Raw genomic sequence first — 26886 nt, forward strand, 5'->3', positions numbered from 1 at the left:
GGATGGGAATCGAGAATCTGATTCGATTGGGAACCGGTTCCTAATTGTCCGATTCCTGGAATCGCATGCCTCCATGACTATCGATTCATCTCATCAATGCCATGTTTTTCCGACAGTTGCGCATTTAAAAACAATAACGTTAGCTCCATGCATGCAGCCATAGCAGACTATTTGATTCCTTGACTAGGAAAACCTAAAGGGCTCGATATTGCGACCGTTTTGTGTGTGCAGTGAAAACTGAAAGTGCTTTGCATCCTAATAATAATAATAAATAATAATAATAGATCAAATTTATATAGCGCCTTTCATAGAACCCAAGGTCGCTTTACAATCAGGACAAAAAATAGGGCAAGGAAAGTAGGGGGGGGAGGGGGAAGAGGGGATGAGGGAAAGTAGGGGATACATGGTAAAGTAACGTTAGCCGCTAGCTAGCTAAATAGCCATGCTCATTGCAGAGAGAGAACACTGAGCTGGCCTTTATTTATACAGGTAGGTTATTGCTAACAAATTCTCTTTTGCAATAACGACCTATTGAATGCAACTACAGTTCAATAGATTAAATTAGTTATCAAATACATTTTATTTAAGTGTATAGTTAATAAAAAAAATTCAGTTTTTGTATTTTTCTGACATGGGGGCTCAACAATAAATGATAAATGACAATCAGAAATGTCATTGTTATTCTAACCAGCTTAGTTCTGTTGCATTTCCAATTAATTTATTTAAATTATAAATGTATCAGGAATCAATAAAGAATATGATCGATAAACAGAATCGATAATGGAACCGTATCGATAAAATCTTATCAATTCCCATCCCTAACTGTAAGAGTTTAGTACATGTGTTAAATATAATGTCCACACTGTAAGAGTTTAGTACATGTGTTAAATATAATGTACACTGTAAGAGTTTAGTACAGCCATGTGTTAAATATAATGTACACTGTAAGAGTTTAGTACAGCCATGTGTTAAATATAATGTACACTGTAAGAGTTTAGTACAGCCATGTGTTAAATATAATGTACACTGTAAGAGTTTAGTACAGCCATGTGTTAAATATAATGTACACTGTAAGAGTTTAGTATAGCCATGTGTTAAATATAATGTACACTGTAAGAGTTTAGTACATGTGTTAAATATAATGTACACTGTAAGAGTTTAGTACAGCCATGTGTTTGAGCTGCAGGCTTTAGAAGCAGGACACGATGAGATGCAATTGATACTGAAAGTGTACAACCAAATCATCTGCTTGTGCAAACAACTGTTGACCTGAACACTGCACCAGCGGGAAGGTTAGTCATCATGTTGATGTTTATTTACAACATACAGTGCACCGTGTGGTTAGTATGTTGATGTTTATTTACAACATACAGTGCACCGTGTGGTTAGTATGTTGATGTTTATTTACAACATACAGTGCACCGTGTGGTTAGTATGTTGATGTTTATTTACAACATACAGTGCACCGTGTGGTTAGTATGTTGATGTTTATTTACAACATACAGTGCACCATGTGGTTAGTATGGACAGTATTCACTGTCTGGGATGGTGTTTGTACTTAACCCTTTCACTACCACACTACAGAAGGTTAACCCTTTCACTACCAAACTACAGACCGTCTGTAGTGTGGTAGTGAAAGGGTTAACCTTCCATAGTGTGGTAGTGAAAGGGTTAACCCTTTGGCGTGTGGCAGTGAAAGGGTTAACCCTTTGTCGTGTGGCAGTGGAAAGGGTTAACCCTTTGTCGTGTGGCAGTGAAAGGGTTAATAGAAATTTGCAACAGCTAATGATTGTGTGTGTGTGTGTGTGTGTGCGTGTGTGCGTGTGTGCGTGTGTGCGTGCGTGCGTGCGGACGGCAGGACTCACAGTGAACAGCAGAGCTGGGATGGGTGTGCAGCGGTTGACGTGAATCATGGCGAGCAGACGTGGGAGATGGCCTTCCCTCGCTCCAGCAAAGAACAGCCTGGGAACGGGACACGGAGACAAAAACTAAATAAAAGCTACAGAGAACGGCAGGCCAAGTACAAGTTTGCCACTTTGCACTAAATTTCAGTGTTCACTCCCCGAGTTGGGCAAGTGACTTGCTGCCTGTATTTGGGGAGACACCGGCTCAGATGAGCCTGGTTAAAATCCCCCAATACAACAATACAACTTTCGTTTGTGCGCTATTCCATGCTAAACATCGCCCCGTTTCAAAACAATCCAGTCTCGTTTTCTAGATAGTGAGATATGACGTGTTATATGCATATGCGCAAATCGTTCGGGTTGCTCGCCTGAAACCTATATTATTTCCAAATCAAAAAAGGTATATACCAATATAGATGTTTCTTCACAAAATCATCAAGGGGGGGGGGGGGGGTTTACGAAGCTGCGATGGTTACCAAAGGCATGTTTTAGGTTTTTAATACAGATACTGTGACATCTTTCATCAGCCTTGGCGAGGAGGTGTGTCCCCCCCTCCGCTCTAGGAAGATCTTCAACAACAACAAGCCCTGGCGGCTGGGTGGCGCAGCGGACATTGCGCTCGTCACCAACGCAAGATACACCGGGTTCGACTCGGGCTGTCGGCGTTGCCTCCGGCTTGGGCCGGCCGTCATACTGGCTCAATTGGCAGAGTTAGAGGGTGGAAGTCGATGGGTGGTAATCTGGACGTTGTGGACAGCGACTCCTACAGGTCGGTTGGGGGACGCCTGCACAGCAGAGACAGGAAATGGCGGGAGTAGTGTGAGCCTCCCACACGTTACACCTCGCCAATGAGAGTCCACGCTGGCAGGTGAAAAGATGTGACAGGCTGCCTCCTCGTGTACCGGAGGAGACACGTGATGCAAGGCTTCTATCCTCCCTACAACCGACCAGTGGGGGGCATATGCGAGCAACGTTCAAGACAGGGGAGGGGAGAATTGGAAACAGTGAACATTTAAAAATAAAATAAAAAATAAGGAGAAAAAGTGGATAGCTGAGGTGGGAGAAGGAGGAGGCCAGGCTCAGTGGTGATGCTCATCGGTTCAGGCAGGCTAAGTACAAGTTCGCCAAAGAGGTGAGGGAGGCAAAACTTCGCTTCTCAGAGAAACTGTGGCAGCAGCTCTGACGGGAAATCGGGAATTCCTCCTCCGTATGGAAAGGCCTCAAGACCATTACTAACTACAAGCCGAAGTCCACAGGCGCCCGACAGCCTCCCCCTTGCGAACGAGCTAAATAAATTTTACTGTAGGTTTGAGAAAGAGGTTACCCCCCGCCCTCTTCCTCAACCCACCCGGCCACAACTACTGAAGCTCATTACAGATCCTGTGCTGGACCCGCTGCAGTTCGCGTACAGAGCCAATAGATCCACAGAGGATGCTGTGAACATGGCTCTGCACTATATAGTATTGTATATTAGTACACTGCACAGTATTGTATATTGTATGGTAACTATGTCTATTCTGCATCGAACATTGTACATATGTCTAAACTGAACACTGTGACCTCATTTTTTTTTACTTCTAATTTTACTATGTTATTTCATTTCATACTTATCTTGTCTTGCACAGTCTCTGGAGCGCAACAGTAAGAAGCATTTTGTATAAAAGTATTCTGTACTTCTGTATGACAACTATTAAAGAAACTTGAAACTTGATGTTAGAACATCTGGACTATGCGGGCAACTATGTCAGGATCTTGTATGTGGACTTCAGCTCGGCCTTTAACACTATCCTTCCACCCATCCTGGAGCACCAGCTATCCCTGCTGCAGGTGTCGGCCTCCACTTGCAGGTGGATTACCGACTTCCTGTCCAACAGGTCTCAGCGGGTGAAGCTGGGGAAGAGCATTTCCAGCTCCAGGTCCACCAGCACCGGTTCCCCGCAGGGCTGCGTCCTGTCCCCACTACTGTTCTCCCTGTACACCAACAGCTGTGTCTCTCTCCACCCCTCGGTCAAACTCCTGAAATTCCCTGACGACACCACCCTGGTGGGCCTCATCTCCAGGGGGGACGAGTCGGCCTACAGGAGGGAGATCGAGAGGCTGCAGAGCTTGTGCAGCTGCAACAACCTGGAAAGCAGCCCCGCCCCCTCCCATCATACTGGGAGGCACCCAGGTGGCCTCCGTGGAGTCATGCCAATTTCTGGGCATGACCATCTCCCGGGATCTGAAGTGGGACTAAACATCACGGCCCTGCTTAAAAAGGCCCAAAAGAGGATGTTCTTCCTCCGGCAGTTGAAGAAGTTTAAACTGCCGAGGACCATGATGGCCCAATTCTACACGGCCATCATCAAATCCATCCTCACCCACTCCATCAACTCCTGGTTCCCAGCTGCAGCAGCAAAATATCTCGCCAAGCTGCAGCGGGTGATTCGCTCCATGGAGAGGGTGATCGGCTGTCCCCTGCCCTCCCTCAGGTCCCTGCACGACTCCAGGGCGCTGAAGAGGGCAAGGAAAATCATGGCCGACCCCTCCCACCCCGGCCCCAGCCTCTTCACCCTGCTCCCCTCCGGGAGAAGGCTGAGGATCCCAAAGGCTGTGAAACCCGACACAGACTGAGTTTTTTCCCCTCAGCCGCCAGGTTGATCAATGACTAGTGCATAGACTGTAATGCCGCAACAATTACCAATGTGTTTACACATATGGCTTAATAAAGGAATCTGAAACGGCACCATCATGATGCTAGAGGTCAACCCAGAGGTACCATCATGACGCTAGAGGCTGACCCAGAGGTACCATCATGACGCTAGATGCTGACCCAGAGGTACCATCATGATGCTAGAGGCTGACCCAGAGGTACCATCATGACGCTAGAGGCCGACCCAGAGGTACCATCATGATGCTAGAGGCTGACCCAGAGGTACCATCATGATGCTAGAGGCTGACCCAGAGGTACCATCATGATGCTAGAGGCTGACCCAGAGGTACCATCATGATGCTAGAGGATGACCCAGAGGCACCATCATGATGCTAGAGGCTGACCCAGAGGTACCATCATGATGCTAGAGGCTGACCCAGAGGTACCATCATGATGCTAGAGGCTGACCCAGAGGTACCATTATGATGCTAGAGGCTGACCCAGAGGTACCATCATGATGCTAGAGGCTGACCCAGAGGTACCATCATGATGCTAGAGGCTGACCCAGAGGCACCATCATGATGCTAGAGGCTGACCCAGAGGTACCATCATGATGCTAGAGGCTGACCCAGAGGTACCATCATGATGCTAGAGGCTGACCCAGAGGCACCATCATGATGCTAGAGGCTGACCCAGAGGTACCATCATGATGCTAGAGGCTGACCCAGAGGTACCATCATGATGCTAGAGGCTGACCCAGAGGCACCATCATGATGCTAGAGGCTGACCCAGAGGTACCATCATGATGCTAGAGGCTGACCCAGAGGTACCATTATGATGCTAGAGGCTGACCCAGAGGTACCATCATGATGCTAAAGGCTGACCCGTCACCCGAGGCCCCACGGTACCATCATGACACTAGAGCCACCATATTGGAATATCACATTATATTGAGATTTATTAAAAAAAAATTTTACTTACATTTTTATTTGCAATTTTTTTAACATCAAAGACAATACAGTTACTGACAAAATTATACAAAAATAATATCAAAAAACAAATAAAAGGGGGACAAAAATGTATAAAAAGGAGTGACATGGGTTCATCGGTCCATACATTGTTTATTTACATTTCAATTACCTTTCTTGTTTCTTTTTCATTCTTCTGTGATGTCGTTTCCTTTCTTCCTATATTCCTCCCACTTTTCCCATTTTGACTCCAATTTCTTGTAGCCTCAGCATATGTGTGATTCTCTCCATTTCCTGTATCCCCTCTATTATCTCTATCCATTGTTCCTTCGTCTGTGCTTCTACGCTGTACCAGTTTAGTCAAAGCTTTCTTGGCTGCTACTAATAGTATCTTAATCAGATATTTGTCTTCTCCCTGAATTTCTTTCTGTGTTAAGTTCCCTAGGTATAGTACTTGACCTGTCTGGGGTATTTCATATCCTACTATTTCATTTATTATGCCTCCTATCTCCTCCCAGTAGTTTCTTATTTCTGACATTCCCAGAATATTTGTGTGTGGTTAGCTAATTCTTGCCCACATTTTCTCCAACATGGCTTTTGTGTTGGCATGTAATTGCCCTGTATTTCTGGTGTTATAAAGAATCGAATTATGTTTTTCCACCCAAACTCCCTCCATATCCTTGATCCTGTGGTTGATTGTTGTATCTTACATGTGTTATACCATTCCTCCACTGTTATCTCTATTTCTAATTCTTTCTCCCACTTTTATTTTATATACAAGGTTGTAATTTCCTTACTGTCCATTATTGCCTGATATAGTGCTGATATAACCCTCCCCTTCCTTCCTTCATATGATTTGACCATTATCTTAATTATCCCATTCTGTTCTTTGTCTCCGTCTTGTTTTATTTCTTTGTTATAGTAATCTCTAATCTGTAGATATCTAAAGTGGTCTCTATTCTCTAGTCCGAATCTTTCTTTAAATGTTTGTAGAGTCTGCATCTCCCCTCCTATCATTGTACACAGGGAACAAAATAAGTACACGCCATTCGCCAAATGCGTGTAGATTTACCGTCTGGCGGCTAAAAATAATAGTCTGCCCGCCAGCTGGCGTCTAGTTCATATCGATACTCTTATTTTGAAAATCCTGTGTGGGTCTCATTGCCGCCCCAAGCGCAGCTCCAGTCATAATATCTGGGCTCCGGCAGCTAGCAACGTTCAGGTTCATATGATACTCTTATTTTGAAAACCCTGTAGCAACTGCGCAAGTCATATGATATCCGCCCACTCAGTGTTTCTTGAAAACAGAGCAGCAGCGTTAAACACAGCAGCGTTAACACAGCAGTGCGCCTATAGACTCAAAATAAGTCTGTGGTGTTTTTTTTCTTCTCACAACGAGTCCAATGCAGCTACATGCTTTGCACCGTCGCCATTCCTTTATGCCCACATCGCCCGAAATTAACGTTTATGTACCAATCACTACAACGTTAACGTAAGCTAACAAGCTAATCCTGATGATCAGATGAGGCAGAGCCATATTGAACAGCACTGAGGAAAGGGAAATGGGGGGGGGGGGGGGCACTATCCCCTTCCCTGTGTGTGTGTGTGCGTGCGTTTGGAAAGACGACGGAGTCACTAGTCAGGACTCAGGACAGGAGTATATTATAGTAAACTGAGGATTACTGAGGATGGACAGATAATGTTGATATTCAAATATAAAAAAGTTTCGAGAGGAGTGGAAGTTTGAAGACAGACTACAATATGATGCGGGGGTGGTGAGTTGAAACACTGTGTGTGTGTGTGTGTCCCGACCCCACTTCTATGTTTCAATAAATTATTTGCATTTAAAACTATTAACGCTGACTCATTCCTTCAGTCCACTCAAAATTATGCTAATATTCCTTATGTTGTTTATGATATTAATTGAAAATAGCATACGAGAGTATTATATGTAATAATAACATGGCGATATACTAAAAAGCTATTTATAATTTTTGGCTGGTAAAAAATCTGCCCGGCTGGTACTTTTAAAAATCTACCAGCCAAATGGCTGGTAAGTCAAAAAGTTAAGTTTGTTCCCCGATTGTACATATTGCTGTTATACCCCCCCGTTCCAATCTTTTGAACCCATGGTCGTCTATCCCTGGTTTGAATTTGTTGTTGTATGTTATCCATCCCAGTATCTTGGATTCTTTTTCTAGCTTGTATTTCTTTACTATTGTGTTCCATACGTTTATAGTGAATTTGGTAATTGGGTCTAGTAGTTGTTCCTGTCTTCTGAACAGCTCCCTATCTCCCATTAGTGCCTGCACTTTGAATCCCTCTCTTTTGGTTTCTATGTCTTTCCATTTGGCTTCATAATTCACATTGCACCAGCATGCTACTGTTCTAAGCTGTGCTGCATAGTAATAGCTTTCTAAACTGGGTACTGCCATTCCTCCTTTGGTAGTTGTAGAGTCACATATCTGATCCTTGGCCTTTCCCCCCCCCCAAATGAATCTTGATATCTGTCTATCCCATTATCTGAATTGTTTGTGGTATTAATATAGGTAAAGACTGAAATAGGTATAATAACCTTGGTAATATATTCATCTTAATGATTTCGATCCTTGAGCTGAAATCTAGGGGCATTACTGTCAATCTTTCTAGGTCTCTTGATTTTCTGATGAATCCGTGTATAGTTTGCATCGTATAACCCCTCCACCCCTCTTGTAATGTTCACCCCTAGGTACTTGATCCTGTCCATGTCCCATTTAATTTTGTATTTTTCTTTGATCTCTATCGTTGGAGTGTAGTTCAGTGTTAAAGTCTGTGTCTTCGTCACGTTTAGTCTATACCCTGAGTAATGTCCATATTCTGTCAGTAAATCCATCAGTATCGGAAAGCTTGTGTCTGGTTGTCTCATATATACCATCACGTCGTCTGCAAACAGTCCCAATTTATGTTCCATTCCCCTTATCTCCACCCCTTTGATGTCTTTGGTCTGTCTAATTAGTTGAGCCAGTGGTTCGATGAATACATCGAAGGGCGTCGGCGAAAGACAACAACCCTGTCTGGTAGCTCTCTCTAGTTTAATCCGGTCCGTCAGACTACCATTTACCTTAATCCTTGCCGTCGGTTCTTGATATAATGCCCTAATTGTTTTCATAGCATTTTTGTCTAATCCAAATTTCTCCAATACTTTATATAGAAATATCCAGCTTACACTGTCGAATGCTTTTTCTGCATCTAGGCTAACTAATACTGCACTTCCTCCTTCCTTTTGTATCTCCTCTACTATCTGCATGGTCTTCCTTATGTTATCCTGTGTCTGTCTTCCTTTAATGAATCCAGTCTGGTCTTTGTCTATAATATCTGTCATAAATGTCTCAAATCTTTTGGATATTATTGATGTATACATCTTGTAATCTACATTAAGTATGGACACTGGTCTGAAACTGCTACATAGTTCTCTATCTTTCCCTTCTTTTAGTATTGTAGTAATTATGGCTTCTTTCCATGAAGGTGGCATTGTGCCTTCTTTCATCGTGTGTCTGAATGCTGCTTAATATGGGGCTCATTTCCTGTCTAAATGTTTTGTAGAATTCAGAGGGGAATCCGTCGCTACCCGGTGACTTACTGTTCTTTGCTTTACTGATCGCATTCCCCACTTCCTGTTCTGTAATCTCTGTGTTTAATATTTCGTTCTGTTCCTTCCCTATCGATGGTACATCTAATTTTTAAAATAAAAATTCTCTATCTCCTCTTCTCCTGCCGCTATCAGTTGTGTGTATAGTTTCTTATAGTATTCTTCAAATGTCTTCTCTATTTCAGCTGGTTCTTAGTATTTTGTTTGTGTTCGTGTCCCTTATTGTGTGTATTGTGTTCAGTTTTTGTTGTGTCCTGATTCGTCTAGCTAAAAGTCTGGTCGCTCTCGGCCCTCCTTCATAGTATGTCTGTTTCATGTACCTAGCTTTCTTCTCTATTTCTGTCAGCAGTTCTTTGTTTATCTTTCCTCTAACTTCCTTTACCTTTCTAAGTGTCTTTTGGTTCTTTTGAGCTTTGGTGTTCTTTCTCTAATTCTTTCAGTTTATTTATCAAGTTCTGGTATGTCTCTATTCTGGCCTTCTTGAGTAATGCCGTCTTTGCTATAAATTTTCCACGTATTACTACCTTTAGTGCATCCCATAAAATGTTTGGGTCTACCATTATCATTTTCTTCTCTGTATCTAATTATGTCTCCTTTTACTTCGTTAACCAAACCTGTTATTTAATAGTCCTACGTTCAGTCTCCAAACTGTATTTCTCCGCCTACTTTTAAGATTCACTGTCAGATATATTGCGCTATGGTCTGATATGTCCGTTACCCCTATCCTGCAGTCTTCTACCCTGTATCTGTCCGCTGTTGTCATGAGAAAATAGTCTATCCTTGAATATGTTGTGTGTGGATGTGAATAATGTGTGTATTCTCTGTCTAGTGTGTGCATTTCTCTCCATATATCCATGATTCCTAATTCTGCTATTTGTATATTCATATATTTGCTAATGTTTGTCCTCCATTTCTTTGTGCTTGTCGTGTCTATGTCATAGTTCAGTACTACATTAAAATCACCTGTACATATTAGGACGCCTTCCCCTTCCATCGCTATGATATCAAAGATTGTTTCAAATAGATATTTCTCACTTTCTGGTGGAGCATACACATTCACTAGTGTTACCATTTGACCTTCCATTTTCCCCTTGACCATTACATACCTCCCCTCTTTATCCCTTATTTCCCTGATCATTTCAAACTTCACTGTGTTCTTAATTAATATAGCTACTCCTCTTCTAAGGTTCTGTTTAAAAGAACTATAAAACAAATCATACCCAAATCTCTTCAGCTTTTCATGTTCGTGATATTAGATGTGTTTCTTGTAAGATGATAACCTGCACCTCTTCTTTCTTAAGTTTTGTCATCACCTTACTCCTTTTGATCGGACTATTCATACCATTAACATTCAACAACATCATTTTGATACCCTTAACTTGTGTCATATTTATTTTCCAAATGTTCTCCCCTTCTACCCATGTCACATAAAATAATATTTGTGGTTGTAGCCTCTGCTATCCCTGTCTGATTTACATACATATAACCACAATAAACATTAACATCAACATTAACACTTGGTACTTCCATGGTAGTAGAGGATCTCAGTCGTATCCCTCTTTCCCCCGCTGGCGGGTGGGGAGTAGTGGCTCTCCTAGTGAGAGGGCTCCCCCTAGTGGCTAAAAGATGCGCACTATACATGTCCAACTTGTTCTGTGTGCGACCTGCTCCGAGCTCCCGGTCAAAAGCTCTGCATTAGTCACTTTCATGTTCCCGTCTATTTGTATTATGTGTCACGTTTAATCCTGTGGTTCTTTCATGTCCGTCCCAATATATCTCTTGAATCTCCATGTCCTTTTTTTATAACTTTTGGTATAATTATCTCGTATGCACTTTACCACCTTCTCATTGCACAAGTAATTTTCATGTTAACATTTACTTGTATTGTGTGTGTCACATGTATACCAGTCTAATGTGTATTGTACTTATCCTTCCTTGGATCACTGTCCTCTCGTCTCCTCTCTGCTCCCCTTCCCTGTGTCTTTTTGTCGTTCTTCTCAGTTGATCCGCTTTGTATCTGTTCAGATCTCCTTCACCTTCCCGTCCTCCTCTCCTCGTCCTCGTCCCTCGACCCTGGTCCATCTTCGCGTCTTCTCCAACCTCTGCATCAGCGTCGGTCTCTCTCCTTCTCCTCCCGGCACCCTCCATCCTCTCCGGTTCATGTCCCTCGTCGCTTGTTGTACACCTTGATGCCTTCTTTCCAATGGACCTTCAGCGTGGTCATTGGTGATTGAAATCCGATTCCTTTCTCTTTCAAAGTATTTTTTATCTGAACATAGGTCCGGTGTTTTACAGCCACCTCTGTTGAATAGTCATGGTCGAAGGTTATCCTCTGCCCCTCCACCTCCATCTGCCAGGCTGCTCTGAGAATGTTTTCTTTGACTTTGAATTTCAAGAAATTAACTATAACTGCTCTCGGTGGTCTGTTTATCTGTGGCTTCGGCGCTGGGGCCCTGTGCGCCCTTTGAATCTCTATCTTGTCGAGGTCTGACATTTCTAATTCTTCTCGAATTAGGTTGTCTACATAGTTGGTCAACGAGTCTCCTATCACTTCTCTCAGTCCCCATATTTGTATATTATTTCTCCTTGACCTCCCCTCCAAGTCCGTTAGCTTTTCTCTCAACATGTTTTGTTGTTCGAGCATCGCCATTAGAATTCCTTGTATTTCTGTATTTCATTCCTCCGTTTCAGCTGTCCTTTCTTCTAACATCCTTATGTCTTTCTCTTGTTCCTGTAGTTTTCCATCAATTGTCTCGAGTCTCTTATTTATTTCTTCTCTGAGCTCGTCCTGACCCTTCTTTAATTCTTCCCCGAGTCTGTCGATATTGTTCTGGATGTTCTGCGTGTTAGCTTGGATGCTAGTCTGTATGCTAGCTTGTAGCTCCTCTACCCAAGTGGGCACCTCTGCTCTGTCGCCTTGCGCCATGCTAGCTTGATTTTCCTGCGTCACCTCCTCGTGTCGATAACTTTCCTCCGGTGCTTGTATCTCTTCTGGGGTCGCTTTTCTTTCGCTTTTTCTCGTGTTCATCCTTCCTTTTCTCTTATATCATTGAATTGTTATTTTGTTTTAGATATTTTTACTTCCTTTTTCGTTGTTCTTTGACCGGGAGCTCTTTACAATGGCCGTCTACCCGAACATCTCAAACCGGAAGTCCTATTACCATTTTTCAACTGCAAATTATGACCCCAATGGAAAACTTTGTTAACATCTGCAATAAAAATATATACAGTCGAGGACTTTCTTTTAAGCCCGACGGGGCCGGTACCGGGCTGATATTAATTTCACAGCATAAATGATAAAAGTGATGACGCGCCATGAAACCATTGTAGTCCTAAGAAAAAGGACATGGCTTTTGATGGACATCAAAAAATATATATATATTCCGACGTTATTTTCGTGATTATATCTCATGGGTCGTACAAACTTGAACGTTATTGCCATAAAATACAAGGTATATTGTTACCTTTCTGTGAACGTATAAGTAAAAATAAATGCGTTGTAATCTGGTGAAAAATGGCGGAGCTATGGATATTATACTTTTGCAAAAGTAACTGTACTTACAGTAGATTTCATTCACGGTCTTTGCTGCCCTGTAATGGGCGCCTGGTGGTACTAAATCCAGATTTGGAACGAGCAGATTTGGCCTGACCCATAGATGTATGACTTGGCTGCAATAAGGTAAATTATAGGCCTGATATTCTATATTCAAATTGCATGTGTCCCGATGGCAAAATTCACTACTGTATCTACAAACCCCCTGTAAATCATCTGCCCTTTATTAATTTGCTTAGATTTTTCATGTCTGGTCAATGTTAGCATGGTATTATTCACAGTCAAAGATGGAAAAAATAAGATAATTTATATTCTCCTTTGGTTCATTACAATTTACTCAAACATAGTAACAGACACAATAGACACACTGGCAATACATTCCCTGAGGTCCATAGATGTCCCTAGATACCAAGAACATGCAAATGGTTCAAACAGAAATTTCACAATGTTTCCTTTCAAAAGAGACCAGACTCATGCATGTGATATACGTGTTTCAAGAGATAAATTGCAAATTACTTTGGGTATGCAATCGTCAGGCATTTTATGCAAAAATCTTCCCTCTAACTAAAACTAAAAGTCACTCCCCGCGGCTCTCTCTCTTATAAGGAGACAACAGGCCTTATCCGTTTTAACACACAGGACATAGCTACCAAAAAAAAAGAATAAATAATGATATTCCCCTTTGGTTCATTACAGTTTACTCAAGCATAGTAACGGATACAATATTCCGGATACTGGGAATACATTCCCTGGGGTGCAGAGGTGTCCCTAGATACCAAGAACATGCAAATGGACCTTGTAGAAGTGGAGCAATCTTCCATTTATTTGGCTATGTACTTTTAGGCAAATGTTCTGAAGATATGGCTAGGGCTTAAGAGGTTAATACTTGGTTGCAAATCCTTTGCAGTCATTTTAAATGTAGCCTTTTGCGATATAAGGGATAAGGAGGGGGGGGGACTGACCGCGAGGAGGTGAAGAGGGAGCCATTGACCCCCCCGAAGGTGGAGAGCGCCACAGAGATAGGCATGATCCATGACATCACTCCTAGCAACTTCTCTCCAAACGTCTAGGAGAGAGAGGGTTAGGAGTAAAGAGAGAGAGAGACAGATAAGAGGCTATGCATGTACAAGCATTATGCTACAATGGTGAGGCATGCATCAGGTCAATATGCAGCTAAATAAATTTGAATATCGTGGAAAAAAAAATTTATTTCAGTAATTCAATTCAAAAAGCGAAACTCAGATTATAGATTCATTACACAAAGTGAAATATTTCAAGCCTTTATTTGTTTTAATTTAGATTGTTATGGCTTACAGCCCAAAATTCAGTATCTCAGAAAGTTTGAATGACTAATGTTCCCTCTAAGGTGCGCCCGTGCGCGCACATGGCGAAACGCTCACGCGCACATCTGAAATCTGTCGCGCACAGAAACGTTTGTGTAAAATATGCAGTGATGGGCAGTAGCTAGCTACAAGTAGCAACGCTACATAGCTTAACTACAATTCTCAGTAGCGTGATGGTAGCGTCGCTACTTTTGAACCAAGTAGCGTTCTCTGTAGTGCAGCTATTTTTAGAACGAAGTAGTGACGTAGCGTGATGAAACGCTACACGCTACTGTCCGGAGAAACAGACTAAATAAAGATTTGTGAAAGAAAAGAAAAATCCGCGGAGAAAACCCACTATGATTGGTTGGTTGGTTTAGATATGAGTATGACGACTCACGATTGGGTAAGGTTAGGCCAAAACATTACGGGTAGGCCAATCAGAGGCAGGATAGGGCGGGACTCCAGCTCCGCAAATCAGGAAGTGCAAATCAAAACAGACCACTGAATGAATGAATGCAATTTAACAGATTACATGAACTAGTCTGCGCGAAATGGCAGAGGGATTCGATGTTTCCAGGGCTGATGGCATTGATGAAGATGATGATGTCAATAACAACAATGCCTCTCCATGGCCCTATCTGGAAAAATGTATGAGTTTGACTGAAAAAACGCCTAAAACATAATGTTTAGGTGTTTATTGTGTCAGACAAAAACGAAGCTGCTCTCTCTCAACTTCCCACACATCCAGCACTAACTTGAGAACACATTCAGGTGAGCTGATGAAAACCTTTACATTGTAGGAGACGGGAAATCACGACCAAAGAGAGTGAAGTTTCTTTGACCACACATCAGTGTGCATCATTTAATAGCATAGCCATGGATACCACAACAAACCAAGTCAAGCATTAATATGGCCGCTCTAGATACCCCGGATGCCCCGTATCCTTAAAGTGACAGTGTAGGTGGATTATGTCCCGTCCAGGTAAGTGCCCATGTAAGTGCCCACTACATATGTCCCCCCAGAATTCACCCTACTAACTCACAAAACGGGTCGGTAGACGGACCTCCCGACCATAACGGCTCCGAACAACTGGAGCCGGCATATGAGCTACCGTGGGACCCCCTGGGGCCTTGCGGTGGCGGGGAGGGCAAGGGGCAAGGTGCCTAATGGGCGGTGAGGGACTCATATTTTCAAAAAACGACCTAGGGTGACTAGGTTTAACACGGGGAGGTCGCCCCCGCCGCGGGGGCTGAGCGAGTGCCACGGGGTGATCCACATCCAAGTGAGCTGGCTTAAGCCTGTCCACCGAGACATGTTCCGGTTTACAGCCAATGTCCACCACGAAGGTCTTATTTCCCGTCTGTAGGACCCGAAACGGGCCATCGTAGGGGGGTTGAAAGGACCCGCGGTGGGCATTGTGCCGTATGAACACGTATTCCGTCGCCTGGAGGCCGGGTGGAACACGAGTCTGTGGCAAACCATGCTGCGAGGTGGGGACCGGCACAAATGCCCTAGCGTTCTCCAAGTTTGAAACGCGCTGCTGGGTCGCAGACCAGGGGTCTGTGGTGTCAGGTAAAAACTCCCCGGGGACCCGCAGCGGTTGGCCATAGACCAGCTCAGCCGACGATGACTGGAGATCATCCTTGGGGCGGTCCTGAGACCCAACATGACCCACGGGAGCCTGTCGACCCAACTACCATCGCTAAGGGTAGCTCGGAGAGAAGCCTTCATGGACCGGTGAAACCGCTCACACAAACCGTTAGCCTGCGGGTGATAAGCGGTAGTGCGGTGCAGTCTCACGCCTAAGTTTCTGGCAATCTCGGACCTAAGCTCAGAGGTGAACTGAGGTCCGCGGTCCGACGAAAGGTCAGACGGAGCACCGAACCGGGCCACCCACGTATATATAAACGCCCGAGCCACATCAGTGGACGTTGTGGATGACAGCGGAACGGCCTCTGGCCACCGAGTGCTTCTGTCCACCATCGTGAGGAGGTATGTGAAACCATGCGATGGGGGTAATGGACCCACCAGGTCCACATTCACATGGTCAAACCTCCTTTCGGGCACGGAGAACTGGGCCAAAGGAGCTTTAATGTGGCGGTGTACCTTAGCGCGCTGGCACATCACACAGGTCTTAACCCACCCGCTCACATCCTTTTTTAGCCCGTGCCAAATGAACTTGGCTGCCACCTGCTTTTGAGACGCCCTGTTACCAGGGTGAGAGAGACCATGTATGATGTCAAAAACATGACGTCTCCAACTGCTGGGCACCACCGGTCGCGGCCGCCCCGTGGAAACGTCGCACAGGAGTGTGCCGTTAGCCTCATTAAATGCCACATCCTCCAGCCTGAGTGCTGTGATGGCCGTCCTGTAGGCCTGAACGTCCAGGTCGGAAACCTGGTCTGAGGCCATGCGTGCATAGTCCAAACCAACATGGACGGCCCCGATCAAGGCCAGAGAGAGACAGTCTGCCACTAGATTGTCCCTGCCTGCGACATGCTGAATATCCGTGGTAAACTCTGAGATATATGACAGGTGCCTCTGCTGACGGGCAGACCATGGCTCACTTACTTTAGCCATAGCAAAAGTGAGTGGCTTGTGGTCTACAAATGCCGTGAACGAACGAGCCTCCAGCAAGGAACGGAAATGCCGCACGGCCAGATAGAGGGCGAGGAGCTCCCTATCAAAAGTGCTATATTTGCACTCATTAGGACGAAGCTGTCGGCTAAAAAACGCCAGTGGCTGCCAAGCCCCACTCACCCACTGCTCGTATACCGCTCCAACAGCATAGTCTGAAGCATCAGTGGTGATGGCAACATGGGCGTTGGGAAGTGGGTGTGCCAGCCTGGTTGCATTGGCCAGGGCGGTTTTAGTATCGACAAACGCCTTGCGTCTCTCGTCCGTCCAGTCCACCACATGTTTGTCGATTTTACCCCTGAGAGCCTCGTAAAGAGGTCGCATTAGCTGAGCAGCCCGGGGGACAAACCGATGGTAAAAATGTACCATGCCAAGGAACTCTTGCAGAGCCTTGATGGTGGGTGGCAGTGGAAAATTTGCTATGGCGTCAACCTTGGGAACTGCCCCATCTTTGGTGACGTGGTGCCCAAGGAAATCGATCCTAGACAGCCCAAACTGACATTTAGCTGGGTTAATTATGAGCCCATGCTGACTGAGTCGGTGGAAAAGGGTCCTGAGATGGGACAAGTGCTCTGCCTTGGTGGTACTGGTGACTAAGATGTCATCTAGGTAGACAAACTAAAAAGGCAGGTCCCGTAACACAGAGTCCATCAAGCGCTGGAATGTCTGTGCTGCGTTTTTAAGCCCAAATGGCATGCGCAAGAACTCAAACAAACCAAAGGGAGTAATCACCGCCGTCTTAGGGATGTCCGCTGGGTGGACCGGCACCTGGTGGTAACCTCGAACTAAATCTATTTTTGAAAATATGAGCTTCCGGGCCAGGTGGGTGGAAAAATCCTGAATATGTGGAACCGGGTATCGGTCCGGTGTGGTTACCTCGTTAAGGCGGCGGTAATCGCCACACGGGCGCCACCCGCCGGCAGCCTTGGGGACAATGTGAAGGGGTGAGGCCCATGGGCTGTCAGAACGACGGATAATACCCAGGTTCTCCATGTTGGAAAACTCTGCCTTGGCCACGGCCAGCTTGGCAGGATCTAGGCGCCGAGCCCGGGAGTAGACTGGCGCACCTGCCGTAGCGATGTGATGCTCCACACCGTGCTTACTGGTGGAGGACGAGAAAGTGGGCTGGGTAAGGACAGGGAACTCGGCTAGCAGCTGGTGAAACTCATCTGTAACAGACAACATGTTAGACAAACCCACAGGAGGCGCTGCCCCGACAGTACATTCAAATGAACAAAAGGTGGTGGCGTCGATCAATCGATTGTTCCTGACATCCACCAACAATCCATAGGCACACAGAAAATCAGCACCCAGCAGGGGCACAGACACATCAGCAGTAATGAAGTTCCAGCTAAACCGCCGCTCACCAAAACACAACTCCACTAGCCTACTGCCATACGTGCGGATCGTAGTACCATTGGCAGCTTCCATAGGGAGCCCATGCCCGTCGGCCAGGGTGTCCACCCTTGACGCAGGCAGCACGCTTCTGTGCCCCACATGAAACGCCTGCCTGAGATGTTGTCCCGAATAAACAGTAGCCTGCCGGCCCCACCAACGCTCATGGCCACTGTTGAGCGCCGGCCCGGGCGTTTCCCGGCCCCTTGTAAGTACATGGGGGACGGCATTGGTTAGCCCTGGCTCCATACTTGGTGTGAAAGAAACACCAGCCAGTGTCTCTCCCTCGCTGGCGAGGGGCTGCCACCGCAGCAGCGACGGTATAATCCCCATGGTGAGAGGTAGAGGGTTGGTCATGATAGAACACGGCCGTACAGTGTTGCTGCTGGCTGGCCAAAAAGAACTTATCCGCCTCCGCGGCTAACATACGGCAGTCATTTATTGTTGTGTTTGCCAAGGCGGCCCTTAGCTGAGCCGGTAACTGGCGCAAGAACAGCTGTCGGAAGAGAAAATGGTTGGGCTCTCCCATCAACGCCAACATCCTATCCATAAGCTCGGACGGTTTACTGTCGCCCAGACCTTGCAATGAAAACAGCCGGTTAGCTCGTTCCACCTCAGACAGTTCAAAACACTTCAACAAGTGTGCCTTCAGCGTGCCATATTTATCGTGCGCCGGAGGGTTTGTGAGTAGACTCACCACTCTGGCTGCCGTGTTAGTCCCCAGCACAGCGACAACGTGATAGTACTTAGTGTCATCCTCCGTTATCTTCTTTATTGCAAACTGCGCCTCCGCCTGCACAAACCATGCAGTAGCTTGCGTTTCCCAGAACTCTGGCAATTTCAGCGCGACTGCTGCTTCCACAAACTTCAGCGCGACTGCCTGTTCCATTGTTCAATCGTCCTTGAAAGCGTCCAAGAACGTCAGGTTCACCAATGTAGGAGACGGGAAATCACGACCAAAGAGAGTGAAGTTTCTTTGACCACACATCAGTGTGCATCATTTAATAGCATAGCCATGGATACCACAACAAACCAAGTCAAGCGTTAATATGGCCGCTCTAGATACCCCGGATGCCCCGTATCCTTAAAGTGACAGTGTAGGTGGATTATGTCCCGTCCAGGTAAGTGCCCATGTAAGTGCCCACTACAACATAAACATTGTCAACTGTTCCCAAACAGCACACAAGTAGGTGCACTTTGTCAACAGCAGCTGCTATCATGTTTCACTGTGTAGGCAGAAAATGAACAATATTATGGGGATGGAGGAAAATAAAAAACAAACTAACATTAAATATACACTAAGAGGGAAAAGATCACCTAGAGCAGTGGTTCTCAACCTGTGGGTCAGGGCCCCCAGGGGGGTCCCCACATGATTTTGGGGCCATGGAATGTTTTGTGAGTTACATATTTAAATACATTTGGTCATTTAGCTGACGCTTTCATTCAAAGCAACTTACAAATTGTGTACAACAAGTCAGCAGGAGTGGTACATATCTAGCAGGCTAGCAGCCAAGGATACGTAGTATTGTTTGTCTAGCAGTGTCAAGCTTGAGTGTTATACGCTGAGTACATAGTAGTATAGACATATTAGCATAGTTGGAGGGCTTGTTTCAGTTTTATAATAAACAATCAAACTGAATTTTCTTTGCCTGCCTATTTGTTTGGTGGAAACCTGATCATGAAGTAAAAAGTAGTGCCGATGTAGTTAGCTATTTTTGCCATGTTCTTGTAGTGTAGCTTGCTACATTTCTCTGGGGATAGCTTCCATTGTAGTTGAGCTATATTTAATCGAGAGTAACTTGTAGTGTAGCTTACTACATTTTCCAAGTAGCTTGCCCATCACTGAAAATATGTAGTTAAATTGACTGGCGCGTTGCACCGAATACTACGGTACCCTGTTGCGTGTGACGTTACTGCTTTCAGTGCTTTGTGGGCGTCGCTACTGCGCTCACACACACAACAGATGAGGAAGCGGACAGATCCGACCAGCATTGATTCTGCTCACAATGCCAAAGCGAAAAAATTTACATTACAGATGAACTGCAGAGAAAATTCCCAATTTACCGTCCCGGTCGAGACTAATTGGAAGCGGAGTGCAACGCGTGCAAAGCTTGACCATATGTTTCTGTGTCTAATAAAGGTGCTGGCGATCTCAAAGCTCACATGGACACAGAAAAACATTACAAATAAAGCTGTGCGAGGCGAGAGTTTGATGGCAAAGTTGACCGAATTGATTGAAGTATGCAGCTATACAGAGAGAGAAAGAAAAGAATTTTTAACTATTTTGATGCCTCAAAATTATGTTTTGGTTTGATAAGATGCTTGTTATGATACAATCATTCTAAGGATAATGTGTGGAATAAATTAGTTTTGTACACTAATTGCAAGTTATGCAAATGGTCAAATCCGAAACTGCATAATGCACTTTTAAATTAGTATCTTTGTGAAGTTACCGTTTTATAATTTACATTACATTGAAAAGATGGACGGCTAAGTGGCGCAGTGGGCAAGGCGCTCGCCACTAACGCAGGAGATGCTGGGTTCAAGCCCAGCTCTCGCCGTTGCTTGCGGCTTGGCTGGTCGTTCATACTAATACAATTGGCAGTATTAGGGGGTGGGAAAGCCGGTGGGTGGGGATCGGACGTTGTGGAAAGCGACTCCTACAGGTCGGTTGGTGCGCCTGTACAGCAGAATCAGGAAGTATCGGGGGCAGCGTGAGCCTCCCACACGTTACTCCTCGCCACAGAGATCGCGCTGTGCAGGTGAAAAGATGCGACGGCTGCCTCCTCGTGTACCGGAGGGGACGCGTCTATGCCTTCTACACCGCTGTATGATGATGGCGCCGCTCCGACCGGCTGCCTCTCTGTTCGCTCCGTCGAGACTGTGTTTACTTTTGTTAATATTTATAGTTTTTAGAGTTTTGTGCGTACCAACTGTTGGTGCATTTAATGTATATGACCGTCAGTCACTCATAGACATTGGATTACGGGAAACTTACCAACTGGATTACTCGCTGGATCAGCTTTCCGAACCGCATCAATGGCCTGAAGAAATTCTCCGGAGATTAGGACCAGATCCTTTGTTCCCAGAGCCCAGGAAAAGACGACGAGGAAAGAGGGCTGGGATCCGTAACAGGCTGAGATCCAGACGCCACCGTACACCACTGCCCAGTATATTGCTAGCCAATGTACAATCAATTGACAATAAACTGGATGACATCCGAGCAAGGATTCAATATCAAAGAGACGTTAGGGACTGCAATGTCCTCTGCTTCACCGAAACATGGCTCACACCGGAGGTTCCAGATCACGCAATTCAACCAGCGGATCACTTCTTTATCCATCGCAAGGATCGGTCATCAGAGTCCGGTAAACAACGTGGAGGAGGTATTGCCTTCATGTTTAACAAAAATTGGAGCGATCCAACGAACGTGAAGGAATTATCCAACCACTGCTCCCCAGAACTGGAATATATAACCATCAAGTGTCGTCCTTTCTTCCTCCCGAGGGAGTTAACGGCGATCGTCCTGATCGGAGTGTATATTCCACCGCAAGCCAGCAACAAGGTTGCGCTCTCCAGACTACACGACGAGGTAAATAGAATACAAGTGGCTAACGTTAACGCCGCCATTTTAGTACTGGGAGATTTCAATAGCGCCAATCTGAGAAAGGTATTGCCTGACTTCTATCAGCATGTGACTTGCAACACCAGAGGCGGTAACATCCTAGATCACTGTTACACGCAATTTAAAGGTGGCTACAAGGCTCAATTCTGATAGTGGCTTTGGTAAATCAGATCACGCGTCCATTTTTCTTTCACCAAAGTACAAACAGAGAATTAAAAGTACTCCCGTAGTCTCGCGAGAGGTGCAGAAATGGGATCTGACGTCAAAAGAGACGATCCGGTCAGTGTTTCACTACACAGACTGGAATGTGTTCCGCGACACAGATAACATTAATGTCTACACGGAGACAGTGCTGGACTATGTTTGTACTAGGGTGAAAGAAACAATCCCCACTACCAAAATGAAAGTTTACCCAAATCAAAAACCCTGGGTAGACAAATCCGTCCGTGAAGCTCTGAGAGAGCGCACCAAAGCATACAATGACGGCCTAGTGGCAGGCAACATGAATGACCACAAGGTGGCGCGACACAACGTAAGGAGGACAGTGTCAGAGGCCAAACGGCGCTACAGGGATAAAATTTAACTCCAGTTTGAACAAGCTGACTCTAGAGCTATGTGGCAGGGGCTCAAAACGATGACAGACTACAAAGGCGCCTCCCTCAAACTGAACAGTGACATCTCCTTAGCAAACGACCTCAATACCTTCTATGCGAGGTTTGATGCTGGTAATAACAACACCAGCTCACAAGCCTCGGCAATGGGGGGGGGGGGGGGTCGGCTGCTGATGGAGGCGCAGTGTTCAGGGTAACAGAGCATGAGGTGAGGCGGACCTTTAAAAAAGTGAATATCAGGAAGGCAGCAGGTCCGGACGGCATCCCCGGCCGCGTCCTAAAAGTCTGTGCCGACCAACTGGCCCCAGTATTCACTGACATATTTAACCTGTCCTTAGAACAGGCTGTCATCCCCACCTGCCTGAAGAAGTCCACTATTATCCCTGTACCCAAAAAATCCAAGCCTGCTTGCCTCAATGACTACCGCCCTGTAGCTCTCACCTCCATAGCCATGAAGTGCTTTGAGAAGCTAGTAAAGGGCTACATCTGCTCCTCCCTCCCCATCAACATGGACCCCCTGCAATTTGCATACCGCCCCAACAGGTCCACAGAGGACGCCATATCCCATGTGCTGCACACAGCAGCATCACACCTGGACAAGAGGCAGGGGAACTATGTGAGAATGCTATTCATCGACTACAGCTCGGCATTCAATACCATAGTCCCCTCCATACTCATAGCCAAGCTCAGGGACCTGGGCTTGGGCTATGACCTCTGCCAGTGGGTCTTGGACTTCCTGACTGGCAGACCCCAGGTGGTGAGAGCAGGCAACTGCACCTCCTCATCCATCACCCTCAACATAGGGGCCCCCCAGGGCTGTGTTCTGAGTCCCCTCCTCTACTCCCTGTACACACACGACTGTGTGGCTCAGCGGAGTAGCAATACAATCGTCAAATTTGCTGACGACACAGTGGTGGTGGGCCTGATCTCTGCCAACGACGAGAGGGCCTACCTGGAAGAGGTCAAGGTCCTGGCGGGATGGTGCCAGGAAAACAGCCTCTCCCTGAACGTCAGCAAAACAAAGGAGATGATTGTGGACTTCAGGAGGTCGGGGGTCAAGGACTACAGCCCCCTCAGCATCGACGGGGCACCGGTTGAGAGAGTCAACAGCTTCAAGTACCTCGGAGCCTACATATCCGAGGACTTGACATGGACCACACACATTAACAGTGTGGTGAAGAAGGCACGACAACGCCTCTACTTCCTCAGGCGCCTAAGGAAGTTCCAAGTCAGCCAGAAGATCCTTAAGAACTTCTACTCATGTACAATAGAGAGCATCTTGACCGGCAACATCACCTCCTGGTTTGGGAATAGCACTGCACAAGACCGAAGCAGACTACAAAGAGTGACACGTTCAGCCGAACGCACAATTGGAGGGGGGCTCCCCACCCTCCAGAACATTTACTACAAGCGTTGCAAGGGCAAGGCTAAGAGAATCATTAAAGACTCCAGTCACCCGAACAACTGCCTCTTTGAACTGCTGCGGTCAGGCAAGCGATACCGGAGTCTCAAGGCGAGCACAGAAAGACTCAGAAGTAGCTTCTATCCCCAGGCCATCAGGCTGCTAAACGAACAATGAATGAACACTACACAACAACAACCACCAAACGCACATAGCACACACATCCACACGCACACACTCACTTTAAACAAACACACTGTAGCACCCACTCCACACACTTTATAGCACACACCCACTTTAAACAAACACACTGTAGCACCCACTCCCCACACTTTATATTTATGGATGAAGGATTGAACTACAACTCGTACACCTTACTGTAAATTGTACCTAAAATTGTACCTCATCCCATTTCTGCTTTGCACTAGATAGTACTGTACATTAGTACACTGCATAGTATTGTGTATTGTATATTATATGGTAACTCAGAACATTGTACATATGTCTATACCGAACACTGTGACCTCATTTTCTTCTTCTAAATTCATGCTATATTATGTTATTATGTTATTTGATACTATCTTGTCTAGCACAGTCTCTGGAGCGTAACAGTAAGAAGCATTTTGTATGAAAGTATTCTGTACTTCTGTATGACAACTATTAAAGAACTTGAACTTGAACTTGAACTGTTCGGTTTCCGGGTTCCTCTGATTGGCCACTAAGCCCACGTGACCCTACGCTAGCATGCCCCCCTTATGGCTGAGAGTAGTGGCAGGCAGAGAGCCTTGCTACTACTAGCCGAGTGATGAATGAAAATGTATCTGTTTCACCTAACAACACTATTGCTCCGTGATCATAGCCATCCATCTCTAAAGCTAACCACTATTTGTAAAAGCCACAACCACGTTACCATATGTAATAATGTAAATCATTGTGTCGTTGTACATATTGTGTATACACAGTTAGAAGCTAACATAGCTTAGCTTGGTAGCTATTGTTGTGCTAACGCCATACCCCGACACCCAGCTTGTTAGCCAGCATGAATGCCCGATTTTGTATACCCTTGTCCTCACAAGTATTCTGCCAGGGAACTTATGGACATGACAATAGTAGTAGTTATAAGGTGTTTGATCATTGTGTCGTTGTACATAATTTATTGTGTATACACCGTTAGAAGCTAACGATAGCTATGAGCTTACTAACACTACAAGCTCAAACACCCTACAACCACCACTATTGTCGCGTCAACAAGCTCCCCCGGCAGAACACCCGCGAGGACAAAGGCACACAAAGAGGAGAGAACCGCCCCAAATCGGGCACTCATGCCGGCCAACAAGTTCAAGTTTCTTTAATAGTTGTCATACAGAAGTACAGAATACTTTCATACAAAATGCTTCTTACTGTTACGCTCCAGAGACTGTGCTAGACAAGATAGTATCAAATAACATAGTATAGCATGTAAATTAGAAGTAGAAAATGAGGTCCCAGGGTTCAGTATAGACATATGTACAATGTTCGATGCAGAATAGACGTAACTGAGTTACCATATAATATACAATACTATGCAGTGTACTAATGTACAATACTATATAGTGCAAAGCAGAAATGGGATGAGGTACAATTTAGGTACAATTTACAGTAAGGTGTACGAGTTGTAGTGCAATCCTTCATCAATAAATATAAAGTGTGGGGAGTGGGTGCTACAGTGTGTTTGTTTAAAGTGAGTGTGTGCTATAAGTGTGGGGAGTGGGTGCTACAGTGTGTTTGTTTAAAGTGAGTGTGTGCGTGTGGATGTGTGTGCTATGTGCGTTTGATGGTTGTTGTTGTGTAGTGTTCATTGTTCGTTGAGCAGCCTGATGGCCTGGGGATAGAAGCTTCTTCTGAGTCTTTCTGTGCTCGCCTTGAGACTCCGGTATCGCTTGCCTGACCGCAGCAGTTCAAAGAGGCAGTTGTTCGGGTGACTGGAGTCTTTAATGATTCTCTTAGCCTTGCCCCTGCACCGCTTGTTGTAAATGTTCTGGAGGGTGGGGAGCCCCCCTCCAATTGTGCGTTCGGCTGAACGTGTCACTCTTTGTAGTCTGCTTCGGTCTTGTGCAGTGCTATTCCCAAACCAGGAGGTGATGTTGCCAGTCAGGATGCTCTCTATTGTACATGAGTAGAAGTTCTTAAGGATCTTCTGACTGACTTGGAACTTCCTTAGGCGCCTGAGGAAGTAGAGGCGTTGTCGTGCCTTCTTCACAACACTGTCAATGTGTGTAGTCCATGTCAAGTCCTCGGATATGTAGGCTCCGAGGTACTTAAAGCTGTTGACTCTCTCAACTCTCAACAAGCGACCTGCGTCTATGCCTTCTACATCGGGCATTAATGCTGGCTAACAAGCTGGGTGTCGGGGTATGGCGTTAGCACAACAATAGCTACCAAGCTAAGCTACGTTAGCTTCTAACGGTGTATACACAATATGTACAACGACACAATGATTTACATTATTACATATGGTAACGTGGTTGTGGCTTTTACAAATAGTGGTTAGCTTTAGAGATGGATGGCTATGATCACGGAGCAATAGTGTTGTTAGGTGAAACAGATACATTTTCATTCATCACTTGGCTAGTATTAGCAAGGCTCTCTGCCTGCCACTAGCTGTGTGTGACTCTCAGCCATAAGGGGGGCGTGCTAGCGTAGGGTCACATGGGCTTAGTGGCCAATCAGAGGAACCCGGAAACCGAACAGCATTGTAGAAGGCATAGACGCGGAGGGGACACGTGATGCAAGGCTTCGTCCACATTGCAGCCGACCAGTGGGAGGCATGGTCTAGCAACGTTTGAGACAGGGGAGGGAAGAATTGGATAATACGAAATTGGGGTGGGAGAAAAATTGAAAAATGGGGAGAAAAAGTAGATAGAAAAAAAGAAATGATACAAAGATATATTTTTTAAAGCTGGATTTTCTAATACACAAGAGGTATTATTTAGAACATTACTTCATATTTTTCTTGTTATTTATTTTGTCCAGTAAGACTTGAAAATATATATTATTTTGTCATAGGTTGATTGTTATTTTCTTGATTTGTCAGATATACTTTAGGCATAATACAGCATGTTGAGTAACTTTGGTTATAGAGAGATATTATTTTGTTATAAAATAAACAATAATTTTATATCCATACAGAGGAGGCATACTTTAAATATATATATATACAAGACAT

At 45.3% G+C, this 26886-nt stretch overlaps 1 protein-coding gene across 1 annotated transcript in view; it reads right to left on the bottom strand.

Annotated features, from left to right (window-relative positions):
- The window catches only part of slc7a8b (solute carrier family 7 member 8b), a gene marked incomplete at its 5' end in the record, with an annotated part of 137784 nt that overhangs the window by 13428 nt on the left and 97470 nt on the right, over positions 1-26886 (bottom strand). Inside the window, 2 exons of the mRNA XM_084312099.1 lie at positions 1866-1962; positions 13648-13751. Of these exons, the coding sequence (XP_084168225.1) occupies positions 1866-1962; positions 13648-13751 (201 nt within the window). The remainder of the gene's footprint in view (positions 1-1865; positions 1963-13647; positions 13752-26886) is intronic.

The sequence above is a fragment of the Notolepis coatsorum genome, assembly GCF_963971535.1.
Source record: "Notolepis coatsorum genome assembly, chromosome: 4".
NCBI lineage: Eukaryota > Metazoa > Chordata > Actinopteri > Aulopiformes > Paralepididae > Notolepis > Notolepis coatsorum.